The following is a 17,328-nucleotide window of genomic DNA, read 5'->3' as shown; positions in this document are numbered from 1 at the left end:
GCTGCCTGGAAAAGAAAAGGGTATTTGTGAGTCCAGAGTTTCCTTCCTTTCCAGTTTATGGTGAGATCAACATTTTTCCCACTGGGGAGTTGTGGGAATACCAGAATATGCAGCGACAGTGTCCACTTCTGGATGGCTCGTGGGGTGCTCAGTGCTGTGCTTTGAGCAGGAGTCAGAAACCATCTGCAGAGGCTCCACTCTCAGCCACCCTTGCTAGCTGTAGGGATCTGCAGCCTTCCGGCACTCTCATGTTCACGCCTGCATGTCAGCGCTCAAGCCTTCAGATTCATAAAATCTATTTTAAGGCTATTTACTTATAAATGTCTATGTGTGTTTACATTTAGGTAAGTAAATACACACATATTTTATGGTGTATACCACTGTACTGTTGTGTCTGGTCCAGACTAAAGGCTTCTCACAGGTCAAAGTCTCAGCTATACAGCGTCTCAGTTCTTTCTTTCCTGCTTGTTCCCTTCAGAAAACATAGCTCCTCCGAGGGAAGTGTACCACTCTCTGAAGATGGGAACTCTTCCAAGCCCAAGAAGACCCAAGCTGGCTTGTCCCCTCTCCCCAAGAAACTCAGTTCCTCCATCGATGGTGAAGACACCAGCAAGGAGCCCAGCCACTCTGCCCACGTGTTACCGGTGATCAAGTACTCTGGGCGGACTTCAAGACTTTCTGCTTCCCCAACCTCCCAGTCTAACAGTGACTCCCTCCTGGCTGCTATGAGCCCATGACTGGCCTCTGTCCACTAGCCCCTGTCCAGGAGCACCAGCATTAGCTACCTCACACGACCTGGCCATCTGGCCAGCCAGCCAGCCTGAACCCCACCCCCTCCACCTTGCCCCTCCTCAGAATATTTTTTGAAGTAGCTGAATTGCAAAAGATGGGTATTTGGAGGGGTGGTGTGGATGAAGAGAAGGTGAGGGACGTTTGCCCACTGTCACCTTCTGCCTGGCTGGCGCTGCGTATCTCAGCAGAGACGCCGATGGTGGCCACTCAGCCTTATAAAGCAGGGTTTGGTTTCTACCTTCAGAGAGCCACGTGTGGTTTGTTTGGGGCTTTGATGCAGAGATTGAGTTACAACTCGAGAGAAAACATATGGATTTAGGCCTGAAGTCCTTTTGTTCTATAATTGAGGAAGTTCCTCTGAAGGTCCTCATTTCCTCATGTCTCACATCCCCCACCCCACAACCTGACCTGAGGAGCCATTTTGAGAGATCTTTAAACTTACCCCACTAGCTAGGTAAGGCAAGACTGACATGATGACATGTTTCCTGTTATCTAGTCTTGGGGCTTTACCACCTCCAGACCACTGTTGAGCTTCGTATTTTGACTTAATATTGCTACTTGTTCAACCTTCTAGACTTTATTTTCATGAATGTTAATTAAGCTCTTTAGTTCTCGATTTTCTGTTACATGAGAGGCCCTATGAACTTCGTGAATGACTCATGATCTTAATGAAGGAGCCCAGATAATCCCAGTTGCTATTGTCTGTGTTCATCTAAAACAGGACACATTGCAGGGGGAGGGTGGAAGGAGCTGAGGTTTCCCCCCACACACACAGGAATTCTCAGGTTCTCCTTCACCACTTTCTCTGTGGTTAGCCAGATCTGGCCCATAGGTCGCTGGGGCAAGCCAGGCCTTGTGGCTTGGGGTTAGATTTCAGGAGCAGTCACCACTTTAGGGTAGGCTTCTGATGAGACTGCTGACTAAACTCTGGTACTCTTAACTGCATCTACCTCCTTCTCTAAGGCTTGGTAAATAGTGAGTGTTCAATAAATGTTGGCTGAGTGAACTGTACGGATGGAGATCTCAAAGGACAAGCATCTGAGCCAGAAGCTCCATTTCCTCTCACTCCTGGGGCAAAGTGGAGCTCAGGGAGAGCACGAGGTGGGCAGGTGTGAATCAGGTGGCTTTTGCTTCAGATGTGCCCTTTGCTAACCCGGCACTTCCCAGTTGCCACTTTCCCCTCTCTAGCCTCTTCAGTCCCTTCACTTCATTTTTCTAGCATTAGGGCCCAAGGAGAACCCAAGTAACCCAGTCTCTGATTCCCACTTTTCCCCTTGCACATCATGCAGGAAGCTCTGCTCAGTTTCACTCTGCTCTCTGCCTTCTTCAACTTAAACCAGCTGTGGTTCCTTGCCATTTGAGAACCCAGTCAATCAATTTCCATTTCTACAGCATATAGTGGGAATGGGGGTGTGGGAGGTTGGGGTGGACCCAAGAAATGGAGATAGAAGTATCATGTCCTACGCAGTTTAAAATGCTTGCTTTTCATTGTCATCACCGTTGAGTAGCTGACAGATCCAGATGTTTTGCTGGATGGGAGAAGGAATGGGGCTCATGTGTGGAATTGAAATTTGGGAGTACAGTAGAGTAAGTCTTTGCAGAACATGTCATTTGTTTTCCTAAGTTACAAACTTACCCTTTATCTATTTAGAACAGGAGTGAGAGTCTCCTGATTGAGGAAATACAGGGTGTTATTGGAAGAGTAGAGCAGACTTCAGTGGCAAAGAGCGTGTGTCTTATGACTCAGATTTGCTCAGGGTTGCTCAGCAATGATTGAGAAGGAAGTAACTTCGAGTGGAGGGATGATACCGTTAGGAAAAGGGCCTGGGCTGGAGGCCAGCCTGGCTTTCAGCTCTCTCTGCTGTGTCCTTGCGACTGAAAACTCACTTTGCTGGTGTCTTTTAACAACTTAATGTGAATATAATAGATACATTGCAGGGTTGTGAAAATTAAAACATGATAAAAAGCATTTAGGTTATGCCTTTCTCTGTAATCTAAGCCCTGCTTCCGGGGTAGGGAAAGACAGGTAAGAAATGTTAAGCCCATTCTAGAAGGGAAGTGAAATAGCTGTCAAGATGTTTTAGAGGTGAAGAAATAAGAACACCCCCAGCTTCTCTCTCACACACAAACGTACACACCCGCACACAGAAATACTATCATTCATCCTGCTTTTACTGGGGACATTTTCCTTTAGTTAAATATTTCATGGAATGCAAATTCCCTGAATAAGAAAGCACATTAGCATTAGAAATATGTGAATTAAATTAAAAGAGAAACTTTGATAGAAAAGGGAGAGGTGGGAGGCTGTCTGTGCATGGTGACTAAAAAAGGGAGGAGCTAAGTGCAGAAGAAAATGTTTAGTGCTTAACCTGGAGCTCTAAGGAACAATCTGGAGAAGTTGCCTTCGCAGATCCATTCTTAGGGAATCAGAATATTTTGTTTAGGGTGGTTATTCCTCCCTGACACTAGACAAAGGGACGCCTGGTTGTCCTCTGCATCCATCCAACACTGGTTCCGTGAAGGAGGTCAGTGACCCCAGAAAATTACATTTTCTTCATCAGCTGAATTACCCAAATAAGAGGATGGCCTGCAGTAGCCAGTGGACCTGTCCTGGCTTCCTTTAAATTGGTCTTTCAGGACTGCCAACTCTGTCTGCTGCTTAGATCAATCTCCCAACTGCTATGAGACTTAGAGCACTTGAGGTTTATCAGAAACGTGACTGGGGCAGCTCCGTTGCATTCTGCCTCCGGTTCTGACTGTGTGACCTGGCTGCATCAGTGTGACCGTGTGACCTGGCTGCATCAGTGTGCGTACTCATCTGACTTGACCTTTCATTGGTTTAAGGGAATGAAAGCAGCAAACAATCTTATGTTGCTCTTGGCATATTTCTTAAAGGTGAAAGAATGCAAGAATAATAGAGCAGTTTTCCAAAACTCATTTGTGCCTTAATTATAAGGGACTAAGACAAATGGAATGCTAAGAGCTGCCTTGGCACAAACTAACAATTTTGAAATGATTTGTGAAGTGTGGGAGACCAAAGTCTTGTCTCTGTTGTTCCAAGTGTTAAATGGGGACAGAGGGAGGAAGTGTACGTGATACCCACAAAGTGCCTGAAATATATAATGCAGATTCTAAGGCAATTAAAAACAGCCATCACCAAACATTTTTATAACAGCAGCATGTCAGCCACAGTACTCCCAATACTGCCACAGTAGTATAGTGCTGTTACAAACCTATGATAGAAGTATACTTCGATTCTATCCAGAGGTTACCAAATAGATTTCATCAGGATAATTAAAAAGACTGGGACTCAGCATTAGTAGTCAGGGAGGTGCATTTAAAATTCTAACGACATGGTTTTGGTGTATTTGCTTGGCTGTGGGGCCAGTGGGGCTAAGCCCCTACTGTCTGGGATTATGGCTGGACCTAAGTCAGAATCCCTTCAAGGCTGAAGTGTAGGGCACCGTGACTCACTCGGCCTTGGCCTCTGCCAGGTCTGCAGGCAGGCTATCAAGTGCTCCCTAAGTGGTGCAGGGGGGACCAGGTCCTGAGTAGGGAGCCTCTGACCCAGTGAAACACCTGAAAAGGGGGCTGCCCCATGCACATTTACGGGGTACCTGATACCGCACCATTCTTTTTTATACTCGTTTGTTTAGTATTTCAGATAATTTAGAGATATGCTTAACCAAGCTAAGACTTTTCATGATATTTTTAAGTGTTATAAGAATAAAAAAATAATAAATACCTCATTCCTATATCTGTGGTATTTTACATAGTTTTAAATTCTTAAAGATAAACTGGTTTGTGCTTGCTGCATAGAGTAGGTCCCTCACTGTGATCTATTGAAAGCCCTGAACACTAGACTCTGGGGTTTGGAGAGCACTGGAAAAAAAAAACACTATGAGATGCCAAGTATGCAGTAAAATGTCTAAAACAAAGGCTGAAATACCAAGTGTCAGAATGTGGAGCAGTGAGATCATACGTTCCTACTGGGAATGCAAGTTGTACATTGGAAAAGAGCTTGGTAGTGTCTTAAAGTGAAACATGCTGTTAACATACAACCTGGCAGTTCATACCTGCAGGCACATGTTGACAACAACTTTATTAATAACAGCCACAACCCAAATAGCAACTAGTGAATGAAGTAAATTGTGATTTAGCTGCTCAATACTACAAGGTAGGTATAAAGAAGGAATAGAGGCCTCCTTGGTGGCACAAGGGAATAAGTCTTGTCGTTATGAAGCTATCAGCAGCCACTGCAGCATGAATTAGATCCCCTGCCAAGGAGCCAGCCCACCTGGTGTGGCAGACCCACCCCTGACCCGCCCACTGCTCCCCTCAGGCAGTGTCTTTCAGTAGATCTGCCTGTTCTGCTCCCCACTCTGGTGAATCCTCTCACCCCCAGCACCTCTGGTCTACACTCCAGCACTTACTTATGTAAATAAGTACTTAAAAAATTAAGGAATAAATGTACATACCACAATAGAGATGAATAGTGCATTATGCTAAGGAAATGCATCCAGAAACAAAGCAATGCTTTGTAACTCCACTTGTGTAACTTCTAGAAAAGGCGAACTTCTGGGAGAAAGCTTGAGTGGTTGCCAGGGAGCGAGTGACTGTTGAAAATAGTCTCTATCTTGGCTGTAGGAGGAGGTACAGCAACTCATCAAATTTACCCCTAATTTGCAGGTAAGCAGATACAGCTGACTTTTTTAAAAAAACCTTATTTATGTATACAAGAGCTGGGGTGTAAGCCAGAGGTGCAGGGGTGATGAGAAGATTGACCAGAGACAGTGGGGAGCAGAACAGGCAGATCTACTGAAATACACTGCTGAGGGGAGCAGTGTTCAGGGCAGGAGAGGTCTGCTGTGCCATGTGGGTCACTTCCCTGGCCAGAGATCTAATTCATGTTGTAGTGCCTGTAAATAGCTTCATCGTGCTGTGTCTTAACCCCTTGTGCCTCCAGGAAGGCCCAGCTATAACTGACTTTTAAAAAAAGGACAAAGAGAGGGGCCCTCCCTGGTGGCACAGCGGGTAAACGCAGCACCAAGAAGCTAAAGCCACTTCAACACAAGTTTGATCCTCAGCCCTGGAGGTGACCCACATGGTGCAACAGACCTCTCCTGACCCGCCTGCTGCTCCCCCCAGCAGTGTACTTTGTCAGTTGGCCTGTTCTGCTCCCCACTCTGTCTCTGGTGAAGCCTCTCACCTGCTCCCCACTCTCTCTGGTGAAGCCTCTCACCGCCCCTGCTCCCAGATCTGGCCTGTATCCCAGTTGTGTATGCATAAATAAGTAAATCTTAAAAAAAAAAAAAAAAGACAAGGAGATCCCACTTACTGATATTACTAGTACATATACAATGCAACAAGATAACATAATTAAAATTTAAGACCATCAAGACCAACTTGAGAACAGCTTTCCTACACACCTGTGTCTATGCAGGTGCCTTTTTTTCCCTCCTCATCCTAATAAACATGTCCTTGAAAAATACTTTTTAAAAAAAATTGGGACATTTGTGTGTAACTGGTGTGAGTGTAAAATAATGCAATCTTGGACACAACACTTCATTAGAAGTTAACATCTACTTAATGACTCAACAATTTTACTTTCAGGTGTTCTCCATGTTCTCCCCTTTTCTCCCCCTCCCCCTGATGAAATCATATCTAGAAATGTGTTTTGCTGCTTTCCTCGTAAACAAAAAATGAGAACCAATGTGTCTCCTGGCACGTCAAATAAACTGACCTGGGGTACTCAGTAATTAAAAAGAGATTCTGACTTATGCAATTACATGGATGAATCTCAAAAACATGTCAAGTGACGGAAGTCAGACACAGGCATCCATGTTGTAGAATTCTGCTTAGGTGGGCTCCAAGGGGGTGCAGCAGTGACAGCAGCCCCCTCAGGGGTTAACAGGATAGCAAGGAAAGGGCAGGGGGGATTCCTGCCATTCCTGCCGTGTGGCAGTGCTCTTGAATGGGGTTTTGTTTGCAGACGTACTTATTAAAATATCGCTGTACACTTAAAAGCTGAGCATTTTAGCATCTTCTTTTTCATTGTTTAATTTTTTTTTATTGGGATAACGGGCTTACAGCTCCAGCTAATTTGGTACTTATTCACACCCTGAGATGTGTGGTTACCACCCCATCAAAGTACCAGTCCCTGGGGTCCCCTCCACCTCATTGAGCCCCCTCCAGTGGCCTCAATTCTGAGTCAGATTTCCTGAGTTGGTTTTGTTTAGTTTTGTCTGTTCCTTTGTTTTGTTTTTTTTTATGTGCTGATTTATTTTTGCTTAGCATGATCCCCTCCAGTTCCACCCACATGTCACAAGTGGCAAGATTTCAAAAAATAATGTTTTCTTTTTCGAAACTGAAGTAAAACTGATGTAAAATAAACCGTGTTAAAGTGAACATTTCAGCGGCATTTAATCCATTGATGATGGGTACAGCTGTGCCACCTCGTTCTTAAAACACCCTAAAAGAAAACCCCTGCCTTCCTACCCCCAGCCCACTGTTTTCTGTTTCTGTTGGTTTACCTATTCCAGAGAGATGACATAAATGGAATCATACAGTACGTGTTTTTGTATCTGGCTTGCCCTTTGTGTGTGTTCCCATTGAGAATCTTAGGTATTTCAGAAGAGAAGTCAAAATAGCCACTAGAAGAGGTATTCTAGACATTTTATTAATATGTATGTGTCTTTCCCTACAGTGGTCACTTGAACAAAAGAAAAAATTATAGTTACAATTAATTGTAGTTAATTTTTTTTAAAAGATTCATTTATACATACAGAACTGGGATACAAGCCAGAGGTGTAGGGGCGGTGAAAGAATTCACCAGAGACAGAGTGGGGAGCAGAACAGGCAGACTGACAGAAAATACACTTGTTAGATAATGCAGAATTTCAGACCCTAGCCCAGACCTACTGATGCACTACTTTTATTCATTTGTTAAAAGAAGTAAATAGGCCCTCCCTGGTGGCGCAGCGGGTTAAAGCACAGCACTGAGAAGCTAAAGCCACCTCCGCATGGGTTCGATCCCCGCCTGCCCCGGAGGTGACCACATGGTGTGGCAGACCTCCCCTGACCCGCCCGCTGCTCCCCTCAGCAGTGTACTTCGTCGATCTGCCTGTTCTGCTCCCCACTCTGTCTCTGGTGAAGCCTCTCGCCGGCCCTGAGCCTCTGGCCTGTACCCCAATTCTCTATGTACAAATAAATAAATCTTTAAAAAAAAAAAAAAAGTAAACACTGGTTATAAGATTGAACAGGACATTCTGATACATGAGAATAACTGTATTAAGTGCTGAACTTATCTTTTTCATTCTTAAAAGTGGCCCTTTAAAGCTGGTATGTATTATTCACATATTCTAATTTAATAGCTGAGAATTGAGGCATATTCAGGAGGTTATGTGACTCATCCAGTCTCACAGCTAGTAAGTGACAAAACTTGGTTTGGAACTATGTCTATATGGGTGGGTGTTCATACAACTTTACTTTTGTGAACATTTTTTGTTGATATTATAAAGAAACTCATTAAAATACAACAGGGAAGTGCAAAGAATCAAAAATCACAGTTTACCACCATTATTAATTTTAGAATGTATTTTTCTAATTGTGTGTGTGAGAGAACTATCAATTGTTGAATGGTTTTATAACTTTTTTTTGTTCTTAGTGAAATTGTCCTCCCCAAATAAAAAGTCATATAAATGACCCAAAAAACACCTAATACTGTTTTTAAAAAAATATTGTAATAGTTTATTTTTACATCATTTTGTCCCTTTTCCATCTCAGTTGTACTCCCCCTGAAATTTTTTATCCCAAACCCCACTCCACCCCTGTAAAATGTCTCTGGTATATAGTTCATTATTATTCCCCCCCCTCACCTCTCCCCCAACCTGGTCCTTTATGCTCCTGCTATGAGTGAAACTATCTGGTATTTTTCCCCTTTCTTTCTGGCTTATTTTACTAAGCATGATCCCTTCCATCTCCAACCATGCTGCTTGTGTTTATCTTTTTGATATACTCCATTGTATATATGTACCACATCTTTTTAATCCAGTCATCTACTTTTGGGCATTTGGGTTGATTCCGTGTATTTCCTATTGTAAATAAAGCAGCAATAAACATGGACACCCATAGTATTTTTACTGAATCATACTGTTTCTTACTTCAATAAATTCTTTGGTTTCAAGATAGGGAGCCCACTTCAACTATCAGAACATAGCAATGAGTCCACGGGATCCTTGTTAATCAAGTGGTCTCTCCTTCCTTAGACAGGCAGTGAATGTTTCATCTCATTCCCTTTAGAGAAAGAACAACAAGCAAGATAACAGAATAGTTAATTATTTGCTTTGTAGATGTTGACATTCATTCATATGGCGAAATACTTAGGAAGAAAAACATTTAATTACTGAGAATGACCTCCCCAAGGTCTGGGTGGCTCCAGATTCTACTGCTAAAAACGCAATGGAGCAATGTCTTCTTAGAAAACGCAGGATTTCAGGCCCTTACCCCAGGCCTTCTGCCAGAAGCAAAAAAGACCTGTGGTGGCAGAAGGGGCTGCAGTGGTGCCAAGTCTACCAGGAGGAAATCAGCATGAGTCTTCACAATTACTGCCCTGAGTTTCTGAAGGATGGCTGACCTTGCTGGCTGGATGACTTGGACAAATTTGTATTTTTTTAGAACTGACTCCAAAATCAGATGAGTCAATATTAGGAGAGTACTCAGAACAGTGCCTGGCATCTAGGAAGCCCTCAAATTCATCCTTCTCCTCCTCTTTCCAGGTGATGTGTGGATGTGAGATAGGGTCTGTGTTCTGTACTTCCCCTTTGCGAATGGTTTTGAGGATCTAAGAACAGAAAAGACCATACCTGTGTTCTGGAAGGAAAGTGCCAGAGGTTCCCTTGTGCTTACCTGAGAATATCTGAGATCGATATATAGGCAGATAGACCTGAGATGACCTCGCAGTTCTTGCTCTGAGCTCTGAGTTCTTGCTCTGAGCATGAGCCCCTGAAAATGTGTGTGTGTGTGTGTGTGTGTGTCTGTGGAGAGAGAGAGAGGGACAGGATCTGGAATCCTTTGGTCAGAAATGGGTGAAGGGGTTGGAGAGACGGTCAAGTGGGAGGACTGGGCCAGGTGGGAGGGAGGCTACTCTGAGTCCTGACTTTTGGACCATGTCAGTCATCTGGAAAAGGAGAACAGCACCTGCTGAGCCTGTCCCAGAGAACTGCTGTGGGGCAGGCCATGGCCTGGGAGTACTGTTGACCTCAAACAACACAAGGCTAGCCAGTCAGGTCCGCTTAGAGGTGGAGCTGAGTCCATCCAGAAGGGTCACTTAAAGGATAGAGGCTCCAGGAACTTTGGGATAGTCCCAGGCAAAGCTATGAAACACAGAAGTCATAAAAACACAAAATGCCAGGTTGGGTCAACAGAAATGAATAAATGATGCCACCCTAAATTCAGTCAAGAGGTAGGGGACACACCACCAGGAAAACAGACTGGCAATGTGTAACAAAGGTTAATCTCCCTAAACAGAAAAAGAACACCAACAAAACTATAAGAAAAGACACAGACTCCAATAGAAAAAAGGATCCAAATCTATGACTGAATTCATAGAACAAAGAGAAATGGTCAATAAATTAAACAAACAAACTCTGCGTCTTCATAAGATTTAAGGAATTCATATTAAAGTAGCAACTCGAGTCTTCATCTGAAGGTAAAAATAATGTTCCTATAAATGTAAGACAAGGTTTGGTAGAAGATGCACTAAACTATAAATGGTGTTTCACTTTGAGGGAATGAATACTTTGGGGAAGCAGAGCAAGATTTTCATTTTTGTTTCATATACATTTTTCAGTTAAGGGTGATTTCAATTATGGTGGAATTATGGGTGATTTTTCCTTGGGGGTGTTTTGCTGTATAATTGAATTCCTTTGAAATCCATGCAAGCATAAATTCTCTACTTTCAAGAGGTTTTGTTTATTTTAGTTTTTAAAATCACAAAAATGAGTGAATTAAAAAGGTATCAGATCCATTTTTATCTATTTTTACATCTCAGACCAAATTTTATGAACACTGTTTGTCCTTACACTTCATTCACAGAGATCTTCAGTTATACATTTTCCTTCAACACATGTTTTTAGCTACTCCCTCAAAAAGAAAGGGCAGAAAGAAAACTAAAGAGTTAATTATTTTACTATATTATTATTATTTTCACTAAAGTCTTTGGTTCTGTTGAGGACACAAGTGAACAAGTTAATGGACAATCATACATCACTTTGTATAGTAAGTTTTCAGAAAGGTCAAAAGAAAATGCCCTTGAGGTGACTTCTGAATAAGCCATTTGAAAAACCTAGATAATATTATATAAATATTGTCAGAGACCAGCTCCAACTTTTGAGGTGTCTGGAGGCAACACAGGCAGGACCCTAAGATGGGTAGGCGTCGGCGTGCAGAGATTCCAAGAGGGGGAGAGGAGTGGGAGTGAAGAAGACATGGGAGTCGAGTTGGGTGTAAATCTTCCTGCTCTGCCTTCCGCAGAGGTTTATTTTATACATTTCCAGCAGGCAGGGGGATGGCATTAGCATACGAAAGGGGTTAAGGTCACAATCACCTTTTTTCTAAGAATGGTCTGGGGTCACAGGAAGAGGAAATTTCTTGCTAATCAAGTTTGGAAAAGTTCTTTGAAGAAACTCACTAAAAGGTTTTAAGTAAGTTTCCTACTTTGAGGAAACTTGCTAAAAGGTTTTAGGTAAGTTTCCTTGAGGTCCAGACAGTAGAAAGTATAATTTGCTCTAAATAGGAGACATGGGTGAATTTCCTTATCTAAAGACTAGGTAGTAGAATCCTGAAAGCCTATCCAGGGAGACTTTGGTGGATTGCTTTGAAGTGTAGCAGGTAAAAAACTTGACTAGCTCTAAAACAGGCAACCTGGATGAATTTCCATATCTAAAGCCAGACAGTAGGAAGTTTGAGTAATTCTGTAGAAGCTGAATAGGAGGTTAGGTGAGATAGTAGAATAAGATTTGGGTTTTCCTCCATCCAGCAGTGAGAGACTTTGCAGAAACAGCCCTTTTGCTTTTATTGATTAGCCAATTGTTAAGTCACTTTTGACTTCAGAGGAATTTCTCACCCTGGTGCAGTGCTTGCTTGTCAGGGCAGGCAGGCCTTATGCAGCTGAGGCAATCCAATTGTAGGCTGAAAGTTGCTCAGAATATTTTGATAGTACAATTATACAAAAAAAGGGAGGTCATAACACAAGTTAGCATGGAAAGTCTGATCTTTCAGAGGTTTTCCTGAGCTACCCGGAATCTGTCAGACGATAGCCGTCGCATAGCTTGTGTCAAAATATATAAAACATACTTCAAATCTAAAAGCAAGTGCTATGACATTTGCCCCTGCAACCTTTGTCTTACTACAAGTTTCTTGTTTATTCTTGTTATAGGGCACCTCAATTCAGAGAGGCATCCCTGAAGCCCCAAAACCTGCCTGCTCTAAGTGGGTTCTGCCATCCGCCGCAACAAGACAAAACATATAAAGCTTTAATGAAAAGTGACTTTAATACAGTGAATATACAATATGAAACACAAAGAATGTAACTTCTAAATCAAACACCTGAAGTTACCCATCCCCTCGTGGGCAAAAGTCAACCCAAAAGGGATTGGCCCAAAGCAAGGCCTGAAAGCCTGCCACAAGACTAAAGCACCTTCTGGCCGGGACCCATGGAAAAGGGTCAGAAATGGCCAGACAAATCTGAGAGGAAAAGAGCAAAAGCAAAATCAATATAAACACTGCCATAGTCACCTCCCTACAGGTATCTCACCCACATCTGCCTTAACCAGTCCAGGGTCAGGAAACAAGCCCGGTTTCTTCATCACATGTTTGCTGCTCCATGTGGCTTCCTTAGGTCTCCTTCTCCATCTGCCTCCCTTCTCTCTTCTTCTCTCTCCTTTTTCTCTGCTCAGTTCCACCCTCCTTCTGGGTGGGGCAGGGAACCTGGAACTTCCCTTCTCCTAGGGACCACCCAGTTACATTCTTCCAGAAAGAATACATACGCAATTCTATGGCGCTATGCAATTCTATGCATGAGCCAGTACTGGCGTAATTCTATGGCCATAGTAATACCATTCTGCATCTTGCTTTCCCCCCCCCCCCTGCATCTTGCTTTTCTTTTAAATTAAAGAAATGCATCCTGGAAATTGTTGTATATTACTACATGTAACCTATTTCATTGTTTTTAATGCAAATAATTTAAATGCATGGTTTAACCATAATTATCTCATTCGTCCCATATGGATGGCCACTTAAGTTGTTTCCCTTATTTTCTTTAAGGGAATTAAGTTCTCCCCTCATTTTCTTTATCTGTACAAACAATGCTGCAATATATATCCTTGTGTGTTTGTGATTTTTACAAATGTGTAAGCTTATTGATAGAAAAAATAACCTACCAGAACTAGGAGTGCCAGCTCAAAAGACAAGTATAATTTAAATTTTGAAATCTCTCTAACAATTTGTACTCCTAGAATCAGGATTGAAATTGTTCTCTACATCTTCTAAAGTAGCATTAAACTTTTAATTTTTTCCAGTCTTGTCTATGATAGTTTCTTATGTTGTTTGGATTTGTCTTTTACCTTATGTAAAGTTGAACATTTTTATATGTTTAAGAGGCTATAATAATTCTTCCTTTATGAATTATTCATTAATAATGTTATGGTGTATTTTTAAAACTCACTCAAATTGTAAAAATAATTTTTCTATTATCAGTTAAAATTCTCTTGTTGGATAAAAAAATCCACCTACTTGGTATTTATGAGAGATACTTTAAATCAAAGTAACTTGTTGAAAATAAGACTGAATAAAGATATATCAACCATGCATAAAAACACAGTAGGAGTAACAATATTAAAATCAAACAAACTAAATTCAAAGCAAATTTAAATTTAATAATTCAAATTACAAAAGGTGTTATCCATCAGTAATAAAATAATCAATGAAGCTTTTATGAACTAAACATAGATCTTCAAAATACAGGAAAAAACCTGGGGAGAGCTACTGCTCCATTGCTGTGCAAAGACCCTTGGTAAAGCCACCATTAGCATGTCCCACGAGGAAGTAAAACTTTAACTGAGGACTTGGAAGATAAGAAAAAGGAGAATACATTAAACTCAAAATTATTGGATAGGACCCCAGTGAGATTCACTTCAAAGTGGAAGTGAGCACACATCAAGAACACAAAGAACCCTACTGCCAAAGACAGAGAGTTAACAATGAATTCTCTTTGGTGCTCTCTTTGAAGGTCAGAGAATTTCTGATAACGAATTCTGAAAGTACTGGGAATGGATGAAGAAGATGTGATTGAAGCTTAGCAGGATTGAGCAGGGAGCCGTTCAGTAGTTAAGAATTTTTTCCTTTTCCTTCTCTTCCTTTTTATTCTTAAAAGTAGTTCTTTGGGAATGTGGCACTCAAAACAGAATTGAAAACTGGCACCCCGCACTCTAAAACACCTGATAATTTGAGTCCTAGTGCCTATGTCTCATTGTTCCTTCTCATTGTGCTGATCTTTGAGGAGCAGACCTCAGCCCCCATCACACTACCCTCTTCTTACAAAACATCACACGTGTGTACAGAGAGGTTACCTTCTCCAGGACTCTGCATTTTCAGGTTTGTGATCCATACTGGTGTTTATGGTGACTTTCCACTTTCCTTGAAGTTCTAGCAGGTGATTGCCGCACTCCTGGACTATGACTTTCAGTGGGAGATGGAAGTTTGTGAAAGAACTGACCTGTGGAAAAATGACCTTCCCTTAACCCGAAACTACTTTTAAAATCTGAGGGAATACCAAATTGGGGAGGAGATGACACATGTGGTGAGGTCACCAACTCACAGTGACTGACTCCAGAGATGGCTCTCCTGAGAGAAAGCATTTTAAGATTAAAGAAAAGTCTGCTAAGGAAATCCCAGAGAAGTTCTAATTTTTATTAGCAATTAAAGTTTGCATGCCAAAGTGTATACAATAGAACAGTCTTCTTTTTAATTTCATTTGTACTTTTTGTCCAGGATTATGGGTTTTAAGTGGACATTATATCAACTTTATAAAAATAAAATGTTTGTAAAAGAAAAATATTTTGCAAAATATAAAGCAAAAGTTGTTGGACATACAGCAAATTTTGGTAAGTCCATAAGTCCATATCATTTTGGGCACACTAGAACATAACTCTCTGGAGATTAAATAAACCAGTAGACAAAAGTAAGTCTGGCTGAAGACTTAAGTAACATATAAGGTAATAAATAGAACATATCTATTTCATAACTGTATATGGAATATTCAGGAAGAAAACAAGCATCAAAAACCATTTCAGTAATTCTAAAAAAGCAAAACATATACACCCTGACTATAATGTAACAATGATCAATTAATAACAAAAGAATGATCCCTTTCAGAACAAAATTATTTACATGTATCTAAAAGCACCTTCCTATGTGACTCCTAGAATTAAAAAAGAAATCAAAATTGAGATGAGAAACTAATCAACATTTGGGAATGACTGGTAATGAGAGAAACTGCCTTGAATCTTGTGAGACAGAACAAAATGGTATAACATAAAAATTTGTAGCATTAAAGTGCATTTATTAGGGATTACAAAAATGTCAGTCAGCAGTCTGTTGTCCATTTTAAAAAAAGATTTATTTATTTATGCATACAAGGCCAGAGGTGGGAGTGTATGTGTGAGAGGACTCACCAGAGACAGAGTGGGGAGCAGAATAAGGGAGCAGATGTACTGAAATACACAAACAGTCCATTTTCTAAGAGGTTAAAAACATACACATATCAAGAAAACGAACCAGGGAGGGTAGGAAGGGTTCTCTTAATACTGAACTCAACTTTTTCTAAGAACAGCTGAAAAGGTAAAAACTGTGCATGCATTTACTTGAAGCACCAGCATCATAAAATATATAATAAATAACTTCTGAAAAAAGTCCCTACTAAATGTCTCAACCTGCAGTTTGAAAAATCCTTACTTTCCAGACTTGGGAGAGCGTGAAGGAATTGCAATTAAAAACCGAGTATAAACTTTGTTTGGCTTTCCTCCTCCAGGGATCAGATGACTTTGGATGCTGGAACTAGCTTTTGTTTTACTCTTTCTTTCCGGAGGAGCTCAGACCCCCACAGTCAGTCCCGGGTGTTGCAGGACAAGCCAGCCACAAGTCCGTTTCTCTCCGACTCCAGGCCCCTCTGGGAAGTGAGAATCGCTAGGACGGGGCGCTGGCTGGCCAGACCCGAGGCCGAGCTCACTGGGGTCTCCTGGTCTTGCCAGCCTGGCTGAAAACTTCTCAAAAGTTCGCTGCGCTCCGGGCAAAGTCGACACACGGCGAATAGCAAATTCCGCTGGACACTTCGCGGCAGTGGGAAGTGGCGGGTCGCGGCAGAGGCGGCCAAGGTCAGAGCCCGTGCGTTTCCCTGCGTGCAGAGTCCCTGGCTGGTCTGTGCCTTTCGGGGCCAGGAGCGGGCGGCGTCTGTGTCTAGTTAAGGACAGCCTGGAGGGAGTGAGGGCGGTGAGAGGCCTGGCCCGCCTCTGCGGGGCCTACCCCTGACATTCACCCTTGAGTCCGCCCCCTCCCCCGTATACCCCTCCCCGCGATCGGTCCAGGGCGGGCTGAGGGCGCCGGCACTCGGGCTTTCGAGGCGCGGCGTCTGAACACTACCCATGACTGCACTGCTGGGCGCGAGGCAGCGGTGGGCGCTGCTGGGGACGCGGGTGGCCGGCTCTGGCCTCTTACCAGTTGAGGCCAGAGCCAAGGCCGCGATGCCCGCAGCCCTCCCGGCTGCTGAGGCTTCTGGAGCTGGGCCTGGCAATCCGAGACTGCGGAGCTTAAAGGACCTTGCTGGGCCAGGACAGCTGCGATTTTTATTTGAGTTGTTCATGAAAGGTTATGCTTTGCATCTGCCCAGGCTCCAGGTAAGAAGGGGGGTGGAGTGGGGTGGGGACTGGGGAGGATGGGGAGATGCTGGACAAAAAGTGGAGGATTCTGGAACTGAACTCCGGACCTGCTGGGGCTATGGTCATAAACTGGAAATCTGTGACGGTTATGTGCAAAGAGGAAACTTCTGAACAGAACTGCACATCAGTGGTATGAATCAGGAGGCATGAGGCAAGAGTTAGTAGATTTAGCGTGGACAGAAGATGAGAGAGAACTGTGCAGTTAGAAAGGCAACTGCGAGGGCTGCCTTTTTTTTTTTTGTCTGATGTTACTTAACGCTACAATCCTGTGATGCTATTGGCTACTGCAGACTTCTAACAAAAGAAGAAGCTTCAGGAAGTTTATAAAAGCTTCTTGGCAATTTGCAAGGTAATTTCCCGGCAGTGAATATAGGATGTCACTTCTCAGGAAGTAAAAACAAAAGCACAGCTATAAAAAAATGTTTATTTTTTGTTATTAAGAAATTAGTGTCCCGGCCCTCCCTGGTGGCGCAGCAGGTTAAAGCACAGCACTGAGAAGCTAAAGCCGCTTCCGCATGAGTTCGATTCCCGCCTGCCCCGGAGG

General features: G+C 42.7%; 2 protein-coding genes across 2 annotated transcripts in view; both read left to right on the top strand.

Annotated features, from left to right (window-relative positions):
- The window catches only part of TTLL4 (tubulin tyrosine ligase-like family member 4), a 32,820-nt gene extending 29,894 nt beyond the window's left edge, over positions 1 to 2,926 (top strand). The window contains exon 19 of the mRNA XM_012728962.1: positions 479 to 2,926. Within this exon, the coding sequence (XP_012584416.1) occupies positions 479 to 737 (259 nt within the window). The 3' untranslated portion in view covers positions 738 to 2,926. The remainder of the gene's footprint in view (positions 1 to 478) is intronic.
- Positions 2,927 to 16,477: 13,551 nt separating this feature from the next.
- Positions 16,478 to 17,328, top strand: part of LOC101624913 (sterol 26-hydroxylase, mitochondrial) — a 29,800-nt gene continuing 28,949 nt past the window's right edge. Inside the window, exon 1 of the mRNA XM_004674283.2 lies at positions 16,478 to 16,742. Coding sequence (XP_004674340.1) covers positions 16,491 to 16,742 — 252 coding nt within the window. The 5' untranslated portion in view covers positions 16,478 to 16,490. The remainder of the gene's footprint in view (positions 16,743 to 17,328) is intronic.

Source organism: Condylura cristata, unplaced genomic scaffold (genome assembly GCF_000260355.1).
Source record: "Condylura cristata isolate star-nosed mole 26May11 unplaced genomic scaffold, ConCri1.0 scaffold00002, whole genome shotgun sequence".
In the NCBI taxonomy this organism is placed as follows: domain Eukaryota; kingdom Metazoa; phylum Chordata; class Mammalia; order Eulipotyphla; family Talpidae; genus Condylura; species Condylura cristata.
This window is presented reverse-complemented; position numbering and strand designations above follow the sequence as displayed.